The 18,639-nt window shown below is 36.9% G+C and overlaps 2 protein-coding genes across 3 annotated transcripts; one reads left to right on the forward strand and one right to left on the reverse strand.

Moving 5' to 3' along the window:
• Positions 1-3,376: 3,376 nt before the first annotated feature.
• On the forward strand, positions 3,377-6,860 carry LOC142551271 (glutamine synthetase leaf isozyme, chloroplastic). 2 transcript variants are annotated; one of them, XM_075660416.1, is made up of 14 exons: positions 3,377-3,540; positions 3,890-4,159; positions 4,239-4,278; positions 4,373-4,476; positions 4,561-4,609; positions 4,732-4,838; positions 5,000-5,087; positions 5,171-5,299; positions 5,394-5,468; positions 5,625-5,678; positions 5,777-5,814; positions 6,015-6,174; positions 6,309-6,369; positions 6,463-6,860. In XM_075660416.1, the coding sequence occupies exons 2-14, from the start codon at positions 3,900-3,902 to the stop codon at positions 6,600-6,602; spliced, it is 1,305 nt and encodes a 434-aa protein (XP_075516531.1). In that variant the 5' UTR covers positions 3,377-3,540; positions 3,890-3,899; the 3' UTR covers positions 6,603-6,860. The 2 variants fall into 2 exon arrangements, with proteins under 2 accessions (XP_075516531.1, XP_075516532.1); XM_075660417.1 differs by having other exon boundaries at positions 3,894-4,159.
• A 316-nt stretch (positions 6,861-7,176) lies between these two features.
• On the reverse strand, positions 7,177-9,547 carry LOC142550680 (uncharacterized). The gene is made up of 2 exons (XM_075659755.1): positions 8,484-9,547; positions 7,177-8,306 (listed from the first exon to the last, which is right to left on the reverse strand). The coding sequence occupies exons 1-2, from the start codon at positions 8,833-8,835 to the stop codon at positions 8,140-8,142; spliced, it is 519 nt and encodes a 172-aa protein (XP_075515870.1). The 5' UTR covers positions 8,836-9,547; the 3' UTR covers positions 7,177-8,139.
• Positions 9,548-18,639: the final 9,092 nt, after the last annotated feature.

Consider the following 18,639-nt stretch of genomic DNA (forward strand, 5'->3'; position numbering starts at 1 on the left):
GGACAAAGTCCACTGCTGTCACAACCCTTAATGAGCCATTGTTGTGCTGTAAATGTTAAATTTGAAAATTAATTTATCATTCACCCAAAATCGATTTTGAACTAATTAATATTTTATAAATATCTACGTGTAACTTAAATTCCAATTTTTGAGAAAATTTTAACTTTTATCATATATAAAAAAAACTGAATTAGTTTTTTAATATTCGCCCAAACCCAAATCTCTAACAAAATTAGTTTTACTCAGAGGTTATCTTTTTATTGTTTGTTTAATTATTATATGTAAAATATATTAAAATACACAGATCACGATTTGGCCAAAACTTAAAAAAAAAAGTAGGATTGATCACTCAAAATTTTACCAAAAACTATAATAGTAGTTATTGATAGCGATGTAACTCAAATATTTTAAATCATATATCTTAACGATATACATATTTTACCAAAAACTATAACAATATTTATTGATAGCGATACAATTCAAATATTTTAAATCGTATATTTTAACAATATATTTTCATCATTTCCTTTATAACAATTATTGTACCTCGAAAACAAGGAATACGAGACAATCCATAGTTTTTTTTTTATAAAAAGATTCCATTAACCACTTTCCACATTTACAAATATGGAACAATACATAGTTGACCTAAAAAACAGACTTGAAGTACATTGACGCACTTGTTTTTAACTTTTTTTTTTTACTATTATAAAATAAAATAAAATAAAATATTAAAGCTTCTTAGCTTTAAATGATATGAAATGCTTCCCATTCATTTATTGTCTCCTCACACATAAACCCAATGAAAATGAGTTTATTTTAAATAACATGGAAATGTGCGTTAAATGAATAGGTTGATTTTAATTAGAGTTGAAAAAATGTCGTACAATGCTTTTTTGTTGAGTAAATATTTGATCTCAAGTAATTATATTTGCAAGATGAATCGGTTTTATCTATTGATATCTCATGGATGGGTCCACTATCTTTGACTCATCCCTAGCCCAAATGGAAGACAAACCCATCAAAAGTCCATTTATTCTTCTATAAATATCAGGTTTGAGTATTCAGTTAATTCATTCACTATATTATTTTCAGCAGCACCCTTAGCTGCTCTCCACTTATATCCTCAGTCTCTGATTTGGGTGTCGGAAGGACTACGCCAGGACACCCTCCTAGCCCCCTTCTAACAGTCTTATTCGTGATTTCAGGCTAGGGACCATTTTGAAACCTGCGTCTGGACTAGTGACACTCGCTGGAATCGGACCTTAAATTCCCCGTGAATATCACTTGGCGCCGTCCGTGGGAACATTTGAGTTGAGACGTAGAGATGGTAGGGAGGAGAGAGAGCAGAAGAGTTAACTCAGCATCATCGCGTCCTCAGATGGGACCCGAACAGTCTCATGCTGAGGCGAGGCAGGAACAACCCCGTCAGGAGACAAGAACTGAACAACTTCGTCAAGAGACTAGGGCCGAGCAACCCCCGTCCCAATGAGAATGTGGGGAACTTGACCCTGGAGTAGTTGGGCCAATTTATCACTCGGACAGTGGATGAGGCTATGAAGAGGAACTAAGAATCTATGTTCGCTAAAGAGCATGTCACTCTCCAGGAGCCAGAGGAAAATATTGAGGGCCAGCAGAGCAGGATTGAAGAGACACATCCCCTCCCAAGCGAAGGGAATGCGGAGATGGGAGAGATGTGGAAGGAAATACGGATGTTGAGGCAGCATGTGGGAAGCAGAGCACCGACCCCCAAGAGAGGAAGTCCTTTTTCACTGGTCATTTTGGAAGAAAAACTTCCTCCAAATTTCTGACAATCAAATGTGGGAGAATATTACGGACATACTGACCCCGAAGAACACTTGGGGAGATTCGAGAATGCGGCTCTGTTGCATCAGTATTCGGATGGAGTTAGGTGCAGGGTGTTTCTGGGCACGTTGGTGAGGTCAGCCCAGCAATAGTTTAATACCCTGCAGCCCAACTCCATACAATCTTTCGAGGATTTTTCTACGGCTTTCTTGCACCGATTTGCTAACAGCAACAGGCATCAGAAAAATTATTTGAGCCTGTTCGTGATGAAACAAAAAGATGCTGAAACTTTGCGAGAATTTGTCCAGCGTTTCAACAGTGCAGCATTGGAAATTCCAGCGGCCACCCCTGACATCATGATAAGTGACTTCACACAAAGATTGAGGGGAGAAGAGTTTTTCAAATCGTTGGTCAAGAAACCTCCGTCGAGCTATGATGATCTGTTAGCTCGGGTGGAAAAATATGTGAATCGAGGACAACCCAATTAATCGAACTTTAAACCTACGATTCAGTTCGACTCGGGAGGGGGAGAGATACCCCATGGATGGGCCCACTACCCTTGGCCCATCCCTAGCCCAAATGGAAGACAAGCCCATCAAGGGCCCATGTATTCTTCTATAAATACAAGGTTTGAGTGTTCAGTTAATTCATTCACTATATTATTTTCAGCAGCACCCTTAGCTGCTTTCCACTTATATCCTCAGTCTCTGACTTGAGCGTCGGAGGGGCTACGCCAGGACACCCTCCTGGCCCCCTTCTAACGATCTTATTCGTGATTTCAGGCTCGAGACCATTTTGAAACTTGCTTCTGGACTAGTGACACTCGCTTGAATCGGACCCTAAATTCCCCGTGAGTATCATCTATATTTATAAAAAAAATATTTTTTCACTAGTCGGATCGGAAATTCGATGACCTTATGTAAGTTTTGTGTTTATTTTTCGGATATATGTTATAGTATATAGGCAAAAACTTGTGTGAGACGGTCTCGTGAGTCGTATTTTCTGAGACAAGTCTCTTATTTGGGTCATCCATGAAAAAATATTACTTTTTATGCTAAGAGTATTACTTTTTATTGTGAATATCGGTAAGGTTGATCTGTCTCACAAATAAAGATTCGTGAGACTGTCTCACAAGAGACCACTCTATTATATATGAACTAATAAAGCTGTGTTTCTTTTTTTTTGTTTTTATTGTGTGGATAAATTATTACGTGATTATTGAAGTGATGAGATGTGGGATATCAAATGATAAATAAGTGATAAATAATAATATATAAGATTTGATTGATAAGATTGTGATTCAGACTATGATTAACTTAATCTTGTTTTAAATATAACATATATGATAAATTTAATATAAAATACAGATTTGTGAGATAAAAAAAGATATAATAAGTAAAATAATATATAAAACGGATTTGTGGGGATAAAATTATTTTGAGGATTTTCATTTAAAGTTATTTTGAGGATTTGAAAATGAAAATCCTGAAAATAATTTTATCTGAAACGATACTTGTAGAGGGTGGTAAGTGGTATGTAGATGAGCTTAAGAGTGACCAAAAAGACTATTTTCCTCCACTCAACACACGCCCCTATCTTTCGCCAAAAGGCCAATCCTGTTGCCTTCCAATAATTATAATAATATTATACAAACATTTGCATTCTCTCTCTATTTGTTGGGATTTCAGTCCAGTTTATGCAGTTGTTCTTCAACCCATTTCTTGCAGTTCCAAGGTTAGTGCTGTACTTGTGTTTAGCCATGTTTCATGGTAAGCTTTTGGTGGGATATTGGCTTTTTTTGGGATGGGACCAGGATCTTGATTTTGGGCCATTTCCACGTCTGAGATCTGTAAAGTTAGAGAAAGGGATGAAAGTCGTGATTTTTCGAGTAATTATTGTTGTTTCACTGCTTTTGACTTTAGTTTTCATCTTTCACAAATGGTATTGACGAGTGATATGCCATGTTTTCTTGGTCTATTTTTTGTTCTCCATCTATTCTAGTTTTACAATGCAAATCTTCTGAATCTATTTCCGTTGGATGATATAATAAAATCTAATATATGTGGTAATGGCATTTATCAAGAAAGTGAAAAATGGCGCAAATCTTGGCTCCTTCTGCTCAATGGCGAATGAGAATTGCGAAGAACACAATGGATGCAAGTCCATTGAGTACAAAGATGTTGGGCTCCTCACTTGTTTTGAAGCAAAACGGGAAAGGGATGGTTAAAAGCTCATCCAAATTCCGAGTTTTTGCTGCCTTGCCTGGGGAGAATGGGACAATTAACCGTGTGGAACAGTTGCTGAACTTGGACTTGGCTCCATACACTGATAAAATCATTGCTGAATATATATGGTATGGTTTCAAGTTCTAAGTTAAGCTTCAGATTCCTTGTTTTCTGCCACTGATACTTATTTTACTGCCATTGCCTTAGGATTGGAGGATCAGGAATCGATGTTCGTAGCAAATCAAGGGTACAAGAAACTGGTTAATCTATTGAGTTCTCTTTATGCAGTGTGACAAGAATGTTTTTATTTCAACCTTTTATCTGTTGTGTAATGTATTCAGACTATATCGAAGCCGATTGAGCACCCTTCCGAGCTTCCAAAGTGGAACTATGATGGATCAAGTACAGGGCAGGCTCCTGGAGAAGATAGTGAAGTCATCTTATAGTAAGATTGTCTGTTCAAAGTATTGGATGATGTTTTCCGTTCAATTTCACCCTTTAAGTTTATCTGTGGCAATCTTTTACGCAGCCCTCAATCGATCTTCAAGGATCCATTCCGTGGTGGCAACAACATTTTGGTGAGTCAATGAATTTGATGATAGTTGCTTCAATTTGTTACTCAACTGCCTGATTTTGTTTGAAGTATTCTGTCACATGAATATAAGACTCGTTTATCGTATATGCACATGATCCAAAACAGGTTATATGTGACACATATACCCCAGCAGGTGTGCCCCTTCCGACAAACAAGCGCCACAAAGCAGCTCAGGTTTTCAGCGAGCCTAAGGTTGTTGCTGAAGTTCCATGGTAATTTCTTCTGCTGATTGTCTGGAAATTTTGTCAACAATGTATGTTTTGAACACCATGGGTTGTTGAGGAATAAAGAAACTCGATACCATTCCACAAAGTTTGTGTAAAGAATAGAGTTTTGTAACACTGTTTTGCTCTTGGGAACCAACTTGTATTAGGTATGGCATTGAACAAGAGTACACTTTACTACAGAACAATGTAAAATGGCCGTTAGGTTGGCCTACTGGAGGGTACCCTGGTCCTCAGGTAACATCGGTTTTACATGGGACAAATTACTAGCGCTATCGATAAACAATCAACTGATGGTCTTGCATTTGCTGAATGTACAGGGCCCTTACTACTGTGGCGCAGGGGCAGACAAATCATTTGGAAGAGACATATCCGACGCTCATTATAAGGCTTGTTTATATGCTGGAATTAATATTAGTGGTACCAACGGAGAGGTTATGCCTGGGCAGGTCTTTTTCCTCAACTTCTCTGATTTCTTTAGTGAACTTGCTTATATATCTGGTCCTCTAGTTAAGGCTTTCTTCTAATGGATGCTTCATGCAGTGGGAATTTCAAGTCGGTCCAAGCGTAGGGATTGAAGCAGGGGATCACATCTGGTGTGCAAGGTACCTCCTTGAGGTAAGCCATTTTTTAATGATCCTTAAATCCGAAAAGTTCTGTGTGATTTTTAAAACAATTTGAGCTCCCTTGACCATCAATATTTCTATCTCCACCCCTTGATTGAAATGACACTTGGTTTTTTGATTGATGTATTTATATTCACCATCTTGGCAGAGAATTACAGAACAAGCCGGAGTTGTTCTCTCACTGGATCCAAAGCCAATTGAGGTACGAATTAAGTTTGTTCTGTATGTTTGTTTTTTTTCTTTTTCCTTTGGTCCCAAAACAAGAAAATCTAATTTATTAGCATATGATGAAACATTCAGGGTGACTGGAATGGTGCAGGATGCCACACAAACTACAGGTAATCATAAATTTTCTTGATTCAACTGTCACTTCCTATTCACTTGTAGTCTTTACCCCGAAGCAACCTCGAAAGCTTGCTTTATTAGATCTTTATTACTTAAGCAACTCTACTTCGATAAAACAAGTTTTGTTTAAATGCATGGTCTGCTCCGTTGTTCGTACCAAGAAAACTCACTATTAATTATTGATTTCTTTCAGCACCAAAAGTATGAGAGAAGAAGGGGGGTTCGATGTGATCAAGAAGGCGATTTTGAACCTATCGCTACGCCATAAAGAGCATATCAGTGCTTATGGAGAAGGAAATGAGAGAAGATTGACAGGAAAGCATGAAACTGCCAGTATCAACACATTTTCATGGGTATGATTGGAATTTCCACATACATTTTTGGACAACTTCCACATACATTTTTGGACACCAGTACAAGCAAATGGAAAAATAGGCAAAAAAACTTTCTTGAATGCATACTTTTATCGATTCAATATTTTTTGCAGGGAGTCGCTAACCGTGGCTGTTCGATTCGTGTGGGACGTGACACTGAGAAGAGTGGCAAAGGTTTGAGTTCCCCATTTTACCTTTGGACAATGTAAAGGAGTGTTCTATATTTCATATGTACTCTTCTTGATAACTAGTTTTCCTTTGGTAAAGGTTATTTGGAAGATAGACGCCCAGCATCTAACATGGATCCATACATTGTGACTGCATTACTCGCCGAATCTACAATCTTGTGGGAGCCAACACTTGAAGCTGAAGCGCTTGCTGCTCGGAAACTTGCATTGAAGGTGTAAAAAGCCATTGCTCATTGTAGGGAGTAAAACCGCAACATGGGCTCGATTAACGACTTGTTCTATATTCATAAGATCCCTTTGATTTGTGTGAACAAGGGATTCAAATGGGCAATTGCTCATGCCCTCAGAAAAGTCACTTCAACATAAGTTGCTGGGATTGGTGTTCTTGAATATCTTAGGCAGTCTTTCAGTGTCAACTTTTATGTGGAACTTATTTTCTTTGTTGAAAGGACGAAAAGTTCAGCTGTTTTTATTTTACAGGTTTTATATTCATATTGGAAATCGTATTGGACCAAATTTTTTCTGTCCCATTTGAATCAACCAGTGAACCAATCGTCAGTACAAATTGTTTTCAATAGAATGAGTCCAGGCTAATAAGCGTGTCATTGTGTGCTTACAATAATAATAAAAGACATTCCTATTCCTTTTACTGGTGGCTTGCAGGGCAAAGCTGCAAAGACCAGGAATGTGTCCAAGTTACACAATTGCCTTTGGATTGCAAACACCTATACATAAATGCTAAATAATTTCGAATTCCTGGATTTATAGATCATTCAAACATTTTGAGTCCATTATGATTAATATTTTAAAATTCAAATTGGCCAAATCTTGCAGGCCAGGTGCACTCGTTTATTGACATCTCAATAGACAAGAGTTCACCATATCCTAAGCTAAGTTGAGAAGTAAAACTTGTTGAACAGAGAGGTTTCAAGACAGAAAAAACCTTCAATTTAGATGTGTGAACATGTTTCAGCCGCAGAGCCATTGGCTCAGAAGATGTGCTTAAGCATGTCTCAAGCCTCTAATACACGAAGGCGCGTCAAACAAGAAAAGCCATAGAAAACAACTCCTCAAATGTCACAACTAAACTACTGTCATCCATCTATTCGAGTTTTGAAATTTTGAATTGAATCATGAACAATGAAATGAATATGAACCAACTCGGACACATGGAAGTGATGTAAAGGGTAAAGCAGCCTTTGGAATCTTATTTCTCAATAGCAGGGCCCCTGAACCACAGGCATGTCTCTGGTGCTAGGGTTGGCACACAAGAGTAAGAATTTGTAGCAGAGTGTGAAATTGCTATCAAATTTTCCCTTTTCTAACTTCTCATGTCCTTCATAATCAAATTCAATCTACACATTTGGTTGTTTACCAAAACAAGATGCTCAAAGTAACAATCCAACATCAGTTTCGATGAAAACTTCACAAACCTATCATGCAAGCACTGTAGCATAAAAGATAAAATGCATAGCAACGCAAACCGCTATATTATCCGTTACATCATACCAACGCCGGCGACTAGTGCAGAGCTCATGTCAAGATATAGTAATGTACATTCAACTTCAGAAAAATGCTTCACTAACAAAAAATAAAAATAAACATAAAAAATTGATTTCATCGGTTGGTAGCGTGCCATATCATTTAGCTGGTAAATGAAATCAACACACATGATGAAAAGTATAAACTGGAAAGGTAAATACGAATTGCGCGCCGACCGCTAGACTTCCCAAAAACCTGAAGGATGCAACCCATATCACGACTGGATATGCTCGTCCTTGTCATCCTCAACATCCCAGGTAAGCTCTTCATCTTCTTCGACGGCACTCAATCGTTTTAGCAAATCACCCAAATTACTGGTGCTGAAGCTCCCATGATCGGCGACCTTGCCCTCATCACCACACTTCCAAAAGCAGCTTACATCTCATCCCACCCAACATAATCCTCATCAAACCACTGACTTGAAACCACCGAAAAACCACTTTCTATTTTTCCTTCAGAGCCCTCTTTGTCATCGGATCTCATCAATTTCTCCTCTAAACTCTCGTCACCGGCAGAAGTTTCACCTTTTGACCCGGATACACCAGCTTCATCCTCATCATCCCTTTCCACTCCTTTCTCTCCACTTTTCAGCGGTAAATTTCGCACTTTCTTTATCCATCGGTTCAAATCCATCTCTCCCTTCGTGGGAATTAAAATAATCATTGATATTGTCATCGTCATCAACATCCCAGCTCAACTCCTCTTCCTCCTCCGCAATAGCTCGTTTCACAAACCTCACTCTCACCTCCTCGGCTTCAATCACCTTCTGTGCCTTGTAAAAATACAGACACCAAAAGGTCTCCCCGTCAACTTTCTTCGGCACAACCTCACCATAAATTTCCCTGATCACCCCATTTTCCTCCATCAATCGCTCGATTTCCTCATCCTTTTCCTCAAGTCTAAACCCCATTTTCCGTTCACTATAATTCCTATTCTCCACCTCCTCACATTATGTCTTAACACTGCATTGTAAACTACGAACCATGGCATCTATTCTACTGTACGGCTTAACATTCTCAATAAATCACAAATCTTTCCAGTAATTCCCACTATCCCCAGCATCACCGCCAATTTCATCGAGCCCAGAATCTTACAAGGAGACCAATCTGTTCTCAACTCGGTAAAAGGTTTCGCGAGAAGGAAAGGCCCGAGCAGTCGATCTCATGGCATTGTCAGCCGAGCCGATCGATCCCAAATGAATAATTCGATTAGGCTGCGTTTATTTTGAGAGACGAGATTGTGCAAGGATAGATTTATGATTATCTTTTACTATATCATGAAAGATAATAATCTATATAAACCGTTGTTCTTGGTGTCATCATAATTTTTCTTTTTTTTTTTCTCATTATAATACACCACATATTATGCAATCCAAATTCCAAACATATGTTGTTTCCCACGTTTGCATTCAGAAGAAAACTTCTCATTCAACCGAACAATTTGAAAAATTCCCTGTATATGTTCTGCAACTGTCCTCTTTACTTTTCTGCCTCTTTCAAAATTCACTTTCCTCATGAGGTAACTAAGAAATTTTCCTTCTTAATCTATTGAATTTTTGCAAAAATGTTTAGGTTTTTTCAAGAACATATTTATTTTTGAAAAACGAACATGGGTTATGCCAGTTACCCACAATCATTTGCTTTCGTAGAGTAGACTGTGCTTTTGATGTGTTTCTATGTTGACAAAAACTTATATGATACGATCTCATGAGTAGTATGTTGTGAGACAAATCTTTTATTTGAGTCATCCATGAAAAAGTATTACTTTTTACGTTAAGAATATTTACTTTTTATCGTGAATATCGATAGGATTGACTTAGTTCGAATCCTTTTATATCATTCTTTATGTATCGAATCCTTTTATATAATTCTTTATGTATTATTCTGTTTATTCCATTTAGTACTTAACATGATAGATCATTCTATTGAAGGTTTTTACCATTTATCTTCATCCATATTTTTCCAAACAATATGTTTTTTGGCGAGAGGACTGGATTATAAACACAATTACGTCTTTACGATAAAGTGTGATATGAAGGTGAAACATCTTTAAAAAGTTTATTTGGTTTATCGATACAACCTATGCTTATATCCCATTATAATTACCTAAACTCCATACAATTTATATATGAGACGAGAAAGAATAGCTCATAGAGTTCAAGGAAAATATATAAGAGCTTTTCAGTTCAGAAGCATCGAGAATATATTCATAAAGTTTTAATACATCTAGGTCGATCTCTATCAAGATATTTGTTAAATGTGAAATTTATATTTAATATAATAATATATTAAAGACATATTTGTCATTTATCACTTACGTTTTATTCTTTGTTTATTATTGTGGTTAGATGGATCAACATATGCGTCGGCATTGCTTCAACAACATGAGATACATCCGATGCATATTTGTTGTTATTATGATGCTAAGAAATTTCAATTTGTCTCCAAATATTAGTTGCGATAATGACAAGATAAAACTCACAGTCACACAGGTGCCAACTGATATGATCAATTTATTTACTGGTTATGAATCAACATAAGCTAGGAAATTTCGAAAAATTGTGCGAGCTTACAATAGCATCTTCGCCTTCATTTCATTGAGTGTAAAGATTGATAAAGTACTAGCTTCTTCGAGCCAAAAGGTTTATACTTGTAGAATCTTAAGCCAAATATTTCCCAACCTTCCGTCTTTTGTGCCTAATGAAGACGGACATTCTCATTTCAATTATATTTCTGGTATATTTAGGATGAACTAAATAAAAGAATGAATATAATGAACGACACCCAGACCAATGAAAATACCATGAAAGTCTTGATAAAAATCATGAGAAATAACCCTTATCCGAAATTGCTGCCCTTAAAACCTTGGCCTCTATTGTCAACCATGCAAAACCATCCAATGCCTCAAAGACGTCATTAGTAGCGGCGGTAACATCAAATGCAAGGCAATACATTTAATAATTTTCCCCAAGTCTATTATCTTTCTTGTCAGCAAACTGTTTCTTTACTTCAATTAGATTTTCACTGTTTTTATCCACACTTTTCTTCTTATTTGAAATTTTCTTCTCAGAAGACCCAACAGTGTGCTTGATTGCAGAGTCTGACTTCAAAATTTCAACGAAATATATCTTCAACCTATTCCACTAAAAAAACCCTATGCATTGGCATACCCATTGTCGCATAGATAGTAACATGTTAGAATTTATAAAGATATGATCGACAAAATTGAATGAGAAAGATTAAATTTAAATAATGTATAATAAGTTCGTATATTTTATATAAAATATTTGGCCTAGTTAGTGCGTCACGCGATACCCTAGAATCAGCGGCTGAACCTTCCCATCCCGGCAAAACATAAACAAATTTCATGTTACGGTCGCAAACACCTAACATATTAGCAGTCGTAACACATTAATTCAAGTCACTGTGCACTGAACTACAATGATTTGAATTAAAATTTTAACATTTTATTAATATATATATAATTATTAAAACAAACTCAAAATTGGTTAATATAAATATCTCAAACTAAAGAATATAATATGGAAGCACGTATAATCCGTAAGATATGACATTACCCCAAAAATTAAAATAATCTATAGCCACAATTTAAAGATGAGATAAAGGAACAAAAAGTTCAAAAAAAAAATTAGCAAAAAAGTAAAAAGGAAAAAAAGAAACAGAAAACGACAAATACTTACGCGTGAAGACAAAAGAAGAAAAACAATCCATTAAGAACAATCATATATTACCGACTTTGGATGATTAAAGATTTTCTTAGAGGATAACATAGGCACTATTTGACCTTCAAGATGAAATATATGCTATGAAATTTGGGTAAGTTAAGCGGGATGTGAGAATTGAAAAGGCGGACAAACTAGAGGTGAAGAAGCGGGAGATTGAGAATTGAAGAAGCGAGTATAACTAAAAAGGGAGAAGCGGGCAAATTAAGAAGGGAAGAAGGGGGGTTGGGAAAAAGAAGTATATAATAGTTTACTTAAAAAAAAAAAAAAATCTTTTCACTGTGTACAGATTTATAAAGGCATCTGCAATAGTAGGTTATTATAACATACACCAACTCATCAAAAATCGTAGGGTTCACTGCCACATTTTATTATAACAATATATCTCTTTCATCCACATTCATTTTAACATTAACACTCATTATTTATAGATCACACATTTCACTCAATTATCTTAAATTTTTTCATATTAAATAAAGATGTGTACAATATTTAAATTATTATTCTAATTTTTAAAAATAATTGTTAGATAATACAATTATTCTAGCCTAAAATCATGCTTGTACATTATTTTAGCAATATTCTAGGCTTAGTTTATGTTTATAATTAGCTTGATTATTGTACATATCTCTAGCCTTAATTTACGTTTGTACATTGTATATTAACCTCATTCATGAATAAGAAGAGACAGGGGATTAATCTCTATCATGGTATCAGAGCTCTAGAATTTTCAATTCCTGGGATTCTCTCTGCTCATGCAGCCCTCAAAACTCTCTTCTTTTAACTTCTCTTTCTTTCCATTCATCCTCATCATGTCTGAAATCAAAGAAAAATTTCATCCTGCCCTCTCCATAACCAATGTGAAATCAGTCATATTCCAATCACGTTGGATAATGAGACCGGACAATACCATTCATGGGCTGCACTTTTCAAAGTTCAACTTAGGGTTCATAATCTCCTTGAACACATTCATCCCCCAACGGAGGCTAAAGAAAAGGAGATATATGAAGTCAAAAAGGCTGCTGAACCTGAACTTTGGCGGCGTCTCGATGCTGCTGTCTTGCAATGGATTTACAGTACAATCTCTGCTGATTTACTTCATGCCATCTTGTTTAAAGACGATTCTGCAGAGGCTGCATGGGTGCGTTTAGAGGGCATATTTCGTGACAATAAGGGCTCTCGTGCTACTCATCTCGAAGAAGAATTGGCTGCTGTCGACTTTGCCAATTTTTCATCGATTGATGCTTATTGTAATCATGTGAAATCTTTGGCGGACAGATTAGCCGACGTCGATGCACATGTGACCAATAGCCGTCTCGTTCTTAAACTCACGGGAGGGTTACCGGAGGCTTATTCTGGGGTTGTTGATTACATTCAGAATCAGGATCCTTTGCCTACCTTTGAAAATTGCAGGTCTCGCCTTAAATTGCGGGAAAGAACAATTAAAAGCGCTGCAGCCAAGAAGGGTGGTGGCGCCGCCGCCTTACTCGCCACCACAAATGGCAATCAACCCTTGGATGATGGTCACTCACCCAATACTGCCGGCAGGAACAATAATAATCACAGCAAGAACAAAAAGAAAAATTATGGCCGAGGTAACTACCAATCCAACCGTGGAAGGAATAACTGCGGTGGCGCCGCCAATGGCGTTGGAAATTCTGCCTTTGCCACAAACCCACAGCAGCCACGTCCCTGGCAGTGGCAGACTCCTTGGGGCAACTGGGCACAACAACAATGGGGAGCCCCATGGGCCATTCCACCGTGCCCATTTCCTTCTAGTCCATGGCAGCAACAACCTCGGAAAAATTACCCTAATAGGGCATCTGGTGTTCTTGGCCCAAGGCCTCAGCAGGCTTATACAGCTTCTTATGCTCTGTCTAATGCCGAATACATCCCTACGGACGTCGATACAGCCATGCACACCATGTCGCTCTCTCAGCCAGATGGAAACTACTACATGGACACCGGAGCGACATCTCACATGACGGCGGATCAAGGTATATTTTCCTCTTATTTTAATTCGAGCAATAATCATCATCATATTGTTGTTGGCAATGGCCATTTTATTCCAATTATTGGTCATGGAAGTACTTCTTTGCCTCAACCTCACCCACCTTTATCCTTAAACAATATGTTACACGCTCCTAAACTCATCAAAAATCTAATCTCGGTTCGTAAATTTACCACCGATAACTCTGTTTCTGTTGAATTTGATCCTTTTGGATTTTATGTGAATGATTTACAGACAGGGACCAAAATCATGAGATGTGACAGCACGAGCGATCTATATCCTATCTTCTCAAATAATCAACCCACTAAATCATTCTCCCCCTCGGCTCTCACGGCTTTGTCCTCTACCCTGTGGCATAATCGTCTTGGACATCTGGGAGACAATGTTTTACATTCTCTTTGTCAAAACAATTTAATTTCTTGTAATAAAGCTTCTAAACAATCATGTTTCTCTTGTCCTCTTGGTAAACTTAAAAAGTTGCCTTTTAATGACTCTATGTCTGTTACTACTTTACCATTTGATATTATTCATAGTGACTTGTGGACTTCACCTATTGCAAGTTCAAGTGGGCATCACTATTATATTCTTTTCCTTGATGGTTTTAGTAAATTCTTGTGGACCTATCCTCTTGCTAAAAAATCACAAGTTTTTCCATACTTCAAAGCTTTTCATGCTCTTATCAAAACTCAATTTGAAAGACCCATCAAAACTTTTCAATGTGATAACGGTACAGAGTTTGTTAATGGTTCATTTCAAAGATTATGCATTGATAATGGCTTTCGACTTCGTCTCTCTTGTCCTTACACTTCACCTCAAAATGGAAAAGCCGAAAGACATATTCAATCAATCAATAATATAATTCGCACTCTCCTTGCACATGCATCTATTCCGGGTTCCTTTTGGCACCATGCACTTGACATGGCTACCTACCTTCTCAATGTTCTCCCTGCCAAAGTCCTAGGTTACTCATCTCCAACTCATATTCTTTATAAACAAGTTCCTTCCTTTTCTCATCTCCGCGTTTTTGGTTGCCTGTGTTTTCCCCTTTTTCCTTCCTCCAAAATTAACAAGCTACAACAACGCTCCACCCCTTGTGATTTTTTAGGTTACCCTCATAACCATCGTGGTTATAAGTGCTATGACATGTCAACCGGAAGAATTTTTGTGTGTCGTCACGTGCATTTTCTTGAAAATGAATTCCCATTCTCCAAGATTCATACTGCTTCATCTCATGAATACGATTTCTTAGACAATGGCATACCTCCTTTTCTACTTCATCAAATGCACAACCATAGCCCACAAAATTCATCATCCTCTCACTCTCAGTCTACGGATCAGCCTAGCATTGTCACATCTCCAGCCCCACATTCTGTTTCGGCCCCATTTGGCTCTCAAGCTCCACCTATCCCCCCTACTTCTACAAGTCAGCCTGTGACCCAAATAAATTCCCCTCACACCATGGCACGGCTGAACCCAGCCAGCAGTTCTCTGCTACCCACCACCGCTACAGGGACAAACTTACAATCACAGCCCAACACATCTTCACCCAGGCCGAGTACTACTCATCCCGTGCTTCATGGAATGACGACTAGAAGTAAACATGGAATTTTTAAACCCAACCACAAATATGACACTAATTTGAGCTCCACGTCCACTACAATCATTTCACCCATACCCAAAAATCCAGTAAATGCTCTCCATGACTCAAATTGGAAGGATGCAATGATAGATGAATATAATGCTCTTATTAAAAATAAAACGTGGAAATTAGTGCCTCGTCCACCTAATGTGAATGTTATTCGGTCTATGTGGATTTTTCGTCATAAGCGGAAATCTAACGGTGATTTTGAGCGGTATAAAGCCCGTCTTGTAGGTGATGGCAGGTCTCAAAAGCAAGGTGTGGATTGTGATGAAACCTTTAGTCCTGTGGTTAAGCCTGCTACCATTCGGGTTGTTCTGACCATTGCCTTATCACATTCTTGGCCAATTTACCAGCTTGACGTCAAGAATGCTTTCTTACATGGCCATCTCCATGAAACAGTGTATATGCATCAACCATTGGGATTCAAAGATCCCAAATATCCTGATCATGTTTGCTTGTTACAAAAATCTCTCTATGGCCTAAAACAGGCTCCACGGGCCTGGTATCAGCGTTTTGCAGACTATGTCTCCTCCATTGGGTTTTCTCACAGCAAATCTGATCATTCACTGTTCATTTACAGGAAGAGTTCTGATGTTGCATATATTCTACTATATGTTGATGACATTATTCTCACAGCTTCCTCCGATAATCTTCGCAAGTCTATCATGTCCCTCTTGGCATCGGAGTTCGCCATGAAGGACCTTGGTCCATTGAGTTATTTTTTGGGGATTAGTGTTACCAAACATACGAATGGCCTCTTCCTTTCGCAGCAACGATATGCCGAGGAGATACTAGAACGGGCTGGCATGACCAACTGCAGCACGTGCCTTACTCCAGTTGACACCAAATCTAAACTTGGTGCCATTACAGATGCTCCTTTTGATGATCCAACAAAATACAGACAGCTTGCGGGTGCACTACAATATCTCACGTTCACTCGTCCTGATATATCTTATGCAGTGCAACAGGTTTGTCTTCACATGCATGATCCACAGAATGCGCATATGCATGCTCTTAAGTGCATTTTGCGCTACATTCAGGGCACTCTTACGCTCGGCTTACATCTTTATGCATCTCCTATTGGCAAATTGGTCTCTTATACAGATGCGGACTGGGGAAGTTGTCCCGACACTCGTCGATCCACTTCGGGTTATTGTGTTTTTCTCGGCGACAACCTCATTTCATGGTCTTCCAAACGTCAACCGACTCTTTCGAAGTCTAGTGCCGAGGCCGAATACAGAGGTGTAGCTAATGTTGTTTCAGAGTCCTGCTGGATCAGGAACTTACTACTTGAGCTTCATTGTCCTCTCCGAAAAGATACACTTGTCTACTGTGATAATGTTAGTGCGATATACTTATCCGGTAATCCCGTACAACATCAGCGCACTAAACATATTGAATTGGATATTCATTTCGTTCGTGAGAAAGTTGCACGTGGCGAAGTACGTGTCCTACATGTTCCATCCCGATACCAGATTGCAGATATTTTCACCAAAGGTCTTCCGCGCGTTTTGTTTGATGATTTTCGGGACAGTCTAAGCGTCCACTTACCTCCCGCTTCGCCTGCGGGGGTGTGTTAGATAATACAATTATTCTAGCCTAAAATCATGCTTGTACATTATTCTAGCAATATTCTAGGCTTAGTTTATGTTTATAATTAGCTTGATTATTGTACATATCTCTGGCGTTAATTTACGTTTGTACATTGTATATTAACCCCATTCATGAATGAGAAGAGACAGGGGATTAATCTCTATCAATAATATTACTTTTTAATAAAATAAATTTATTAATTATTAAAAATAATATTAATGTTATTTAAATATTTTATTAAATAAAGTAAATGTTTGAAAGAAATACCACGACAAAAAAATTATTTAAACAAGGCGTGAACAAGATTTATTTAAAGTTATAATATAATTATGAAATTGAAATGAAGCAATATAAGTAGATGTTTTCCTCCTCTGATATGATTCCATAAGTTGTTGGTGTTGTTGAAGTACCAATGACATCATTTCTTCAAACGGATCAAAAGCTTGCTCATCGATTTCAACATTGACTTCGACTTCGCTTGTCGAGCTGGAATTTGAGCTAGAGCTGCCTGTAGAATGAGACATTTTTGGAGAAAACACGTTTTAGCATATGTGTTTGCGAAAAGGTATGTTAGTCGAATGAAACTCTTTTCGCACAATGTATCTATATATATATTGTTTTTCTCATGTAAGAGCTACTTTGCAACGGCTAGTTTCCAACGACTACTTTACAACGGCTAGTTTCTAACGGTTATAATATAAAGTTAAAAAGTAAAAATAAAATTAAAAAATAAAAAAATTCCAAAAAGAAAAAATTGATTAATTTAAAATTTTAAAAGGTAAAAAATAATAAAAAATCCAAAAGAAGCCTAAAAAAATAATAAAAAATACAAAGTACAAAAGAAAAAAATATTAATTTAAAAAATTAAAAAAATAATAAAAAAATCCAAAAAAAACCTAAAAAAAGTAATAAAAAATAAAAAAAGATGATACAATGTGTGGGGCCCACAATAAAATTTAAAAAATAAGAGAGATGCATTAATTCTTTTGAATGAATGCTTCTATCTCTCCTGTGAGTGGACATTATAATATCAACTCACAATGAAGAGATGGTGTTAAATGAGCATTATAATGCCCATTTAACACGCCAATGTGGATGACCTAATCCCTTGTAAGATTCAGAAGCTATATATTTAATATAGAAAATTTATTTAACACGCCAATGTGGATGACCTAATTCCTTGTAAGATTCAGAAGCTATATATTTAATATAGAAGATTTATTAAATTTTAAAGAATTTTATAGATTAGTAATATTCAATCAAGACTTGTGTATATTCTATAGAATTTTAGTGATATTCAAAATAAACTTTCATGGAGTTTTAAAAAGTCAAGTGATATTCAACATCGACTTTTAAAAACTCTATAAATGTCTGATATTCAAATTTTCAATAGACTTTTAATAATTTCATGAAATTATTTAACATACAAATATTAAAGCTTGCATACAACTATAAATTTTCAAAAATTGTCTTTGGTTCAATCTAAAGATTTGGAAGATTTTAAAAGCTGCTAACTTATATACAATTTTTTTTATCTCTCCGTCACTTCATATCACCTCCCTTCTCTTCTTATCTCCTCTCCTCTCGTCTTTCTATATTACTATCTAATTTTCAAAATGTATCTCTATATATATTTTCTTTTTTCCTTTTCAAAAGTCTTCATTTTTTGCTGAATATTCATTTAATAATTTGAATATCATAGGAAATTTGAATTCTATAATTTATT

This window comes from Primulina tabacum, chromosome 7 (genome assembly GCF_025594145.1).
Source record: "Primulina tabacum isolate GXHZ01 chromosome 7, ASM2559414v2, whole genome shotgun sequence".
Classification (NCBI taxonomy): Eukaryota; Viridiplantae; Streptophyta; class Magnoliopsida; order Lamiales; family Gesneriaceae; genus Primulina; species Primulina tabacum.

Excerpts from the sequence above, each read along its gene's own strand:
- LOC142551271 (XM_075660416.1), top strand. The coding sequence starts at position 3,900 with ATGGCGCAAATCTTGGCTCCTTCTGCTCAATGGCGAATGAGAATTGCG. Across the intron at positions 4,477-4,560 it reads GATAGTGAAGTCATCTTATA|CCCTCAATCGATCTTCAAGG; the intron begins GTAAGATTGTCT and ends TCTTTTACGCAG. Across the intron at positions 4,839-4,999 it reads GTTGTTGCTGAAGTTCCATG|GTATGGCATTGAACAAGAGT; the intron begins GTAATTTCTTCT and ends AACTTGTATTAG.
- LOC142550680 (XM_075659755.1), bottom strand. The coding sequence starts at position 8,835 with ATGGGGTTTAGACTTGAGGAAAAGGATGAGGAAATCGAGCGATTGATG. Across the intron at positions 8,307-8,483 it reads AGAAAGGAGTGGAAAGGGAT|ATGTAAGCTGCTTTTGGAAG; the intron begins GATGAGGATGAA and ends GGGTGGGATGAG.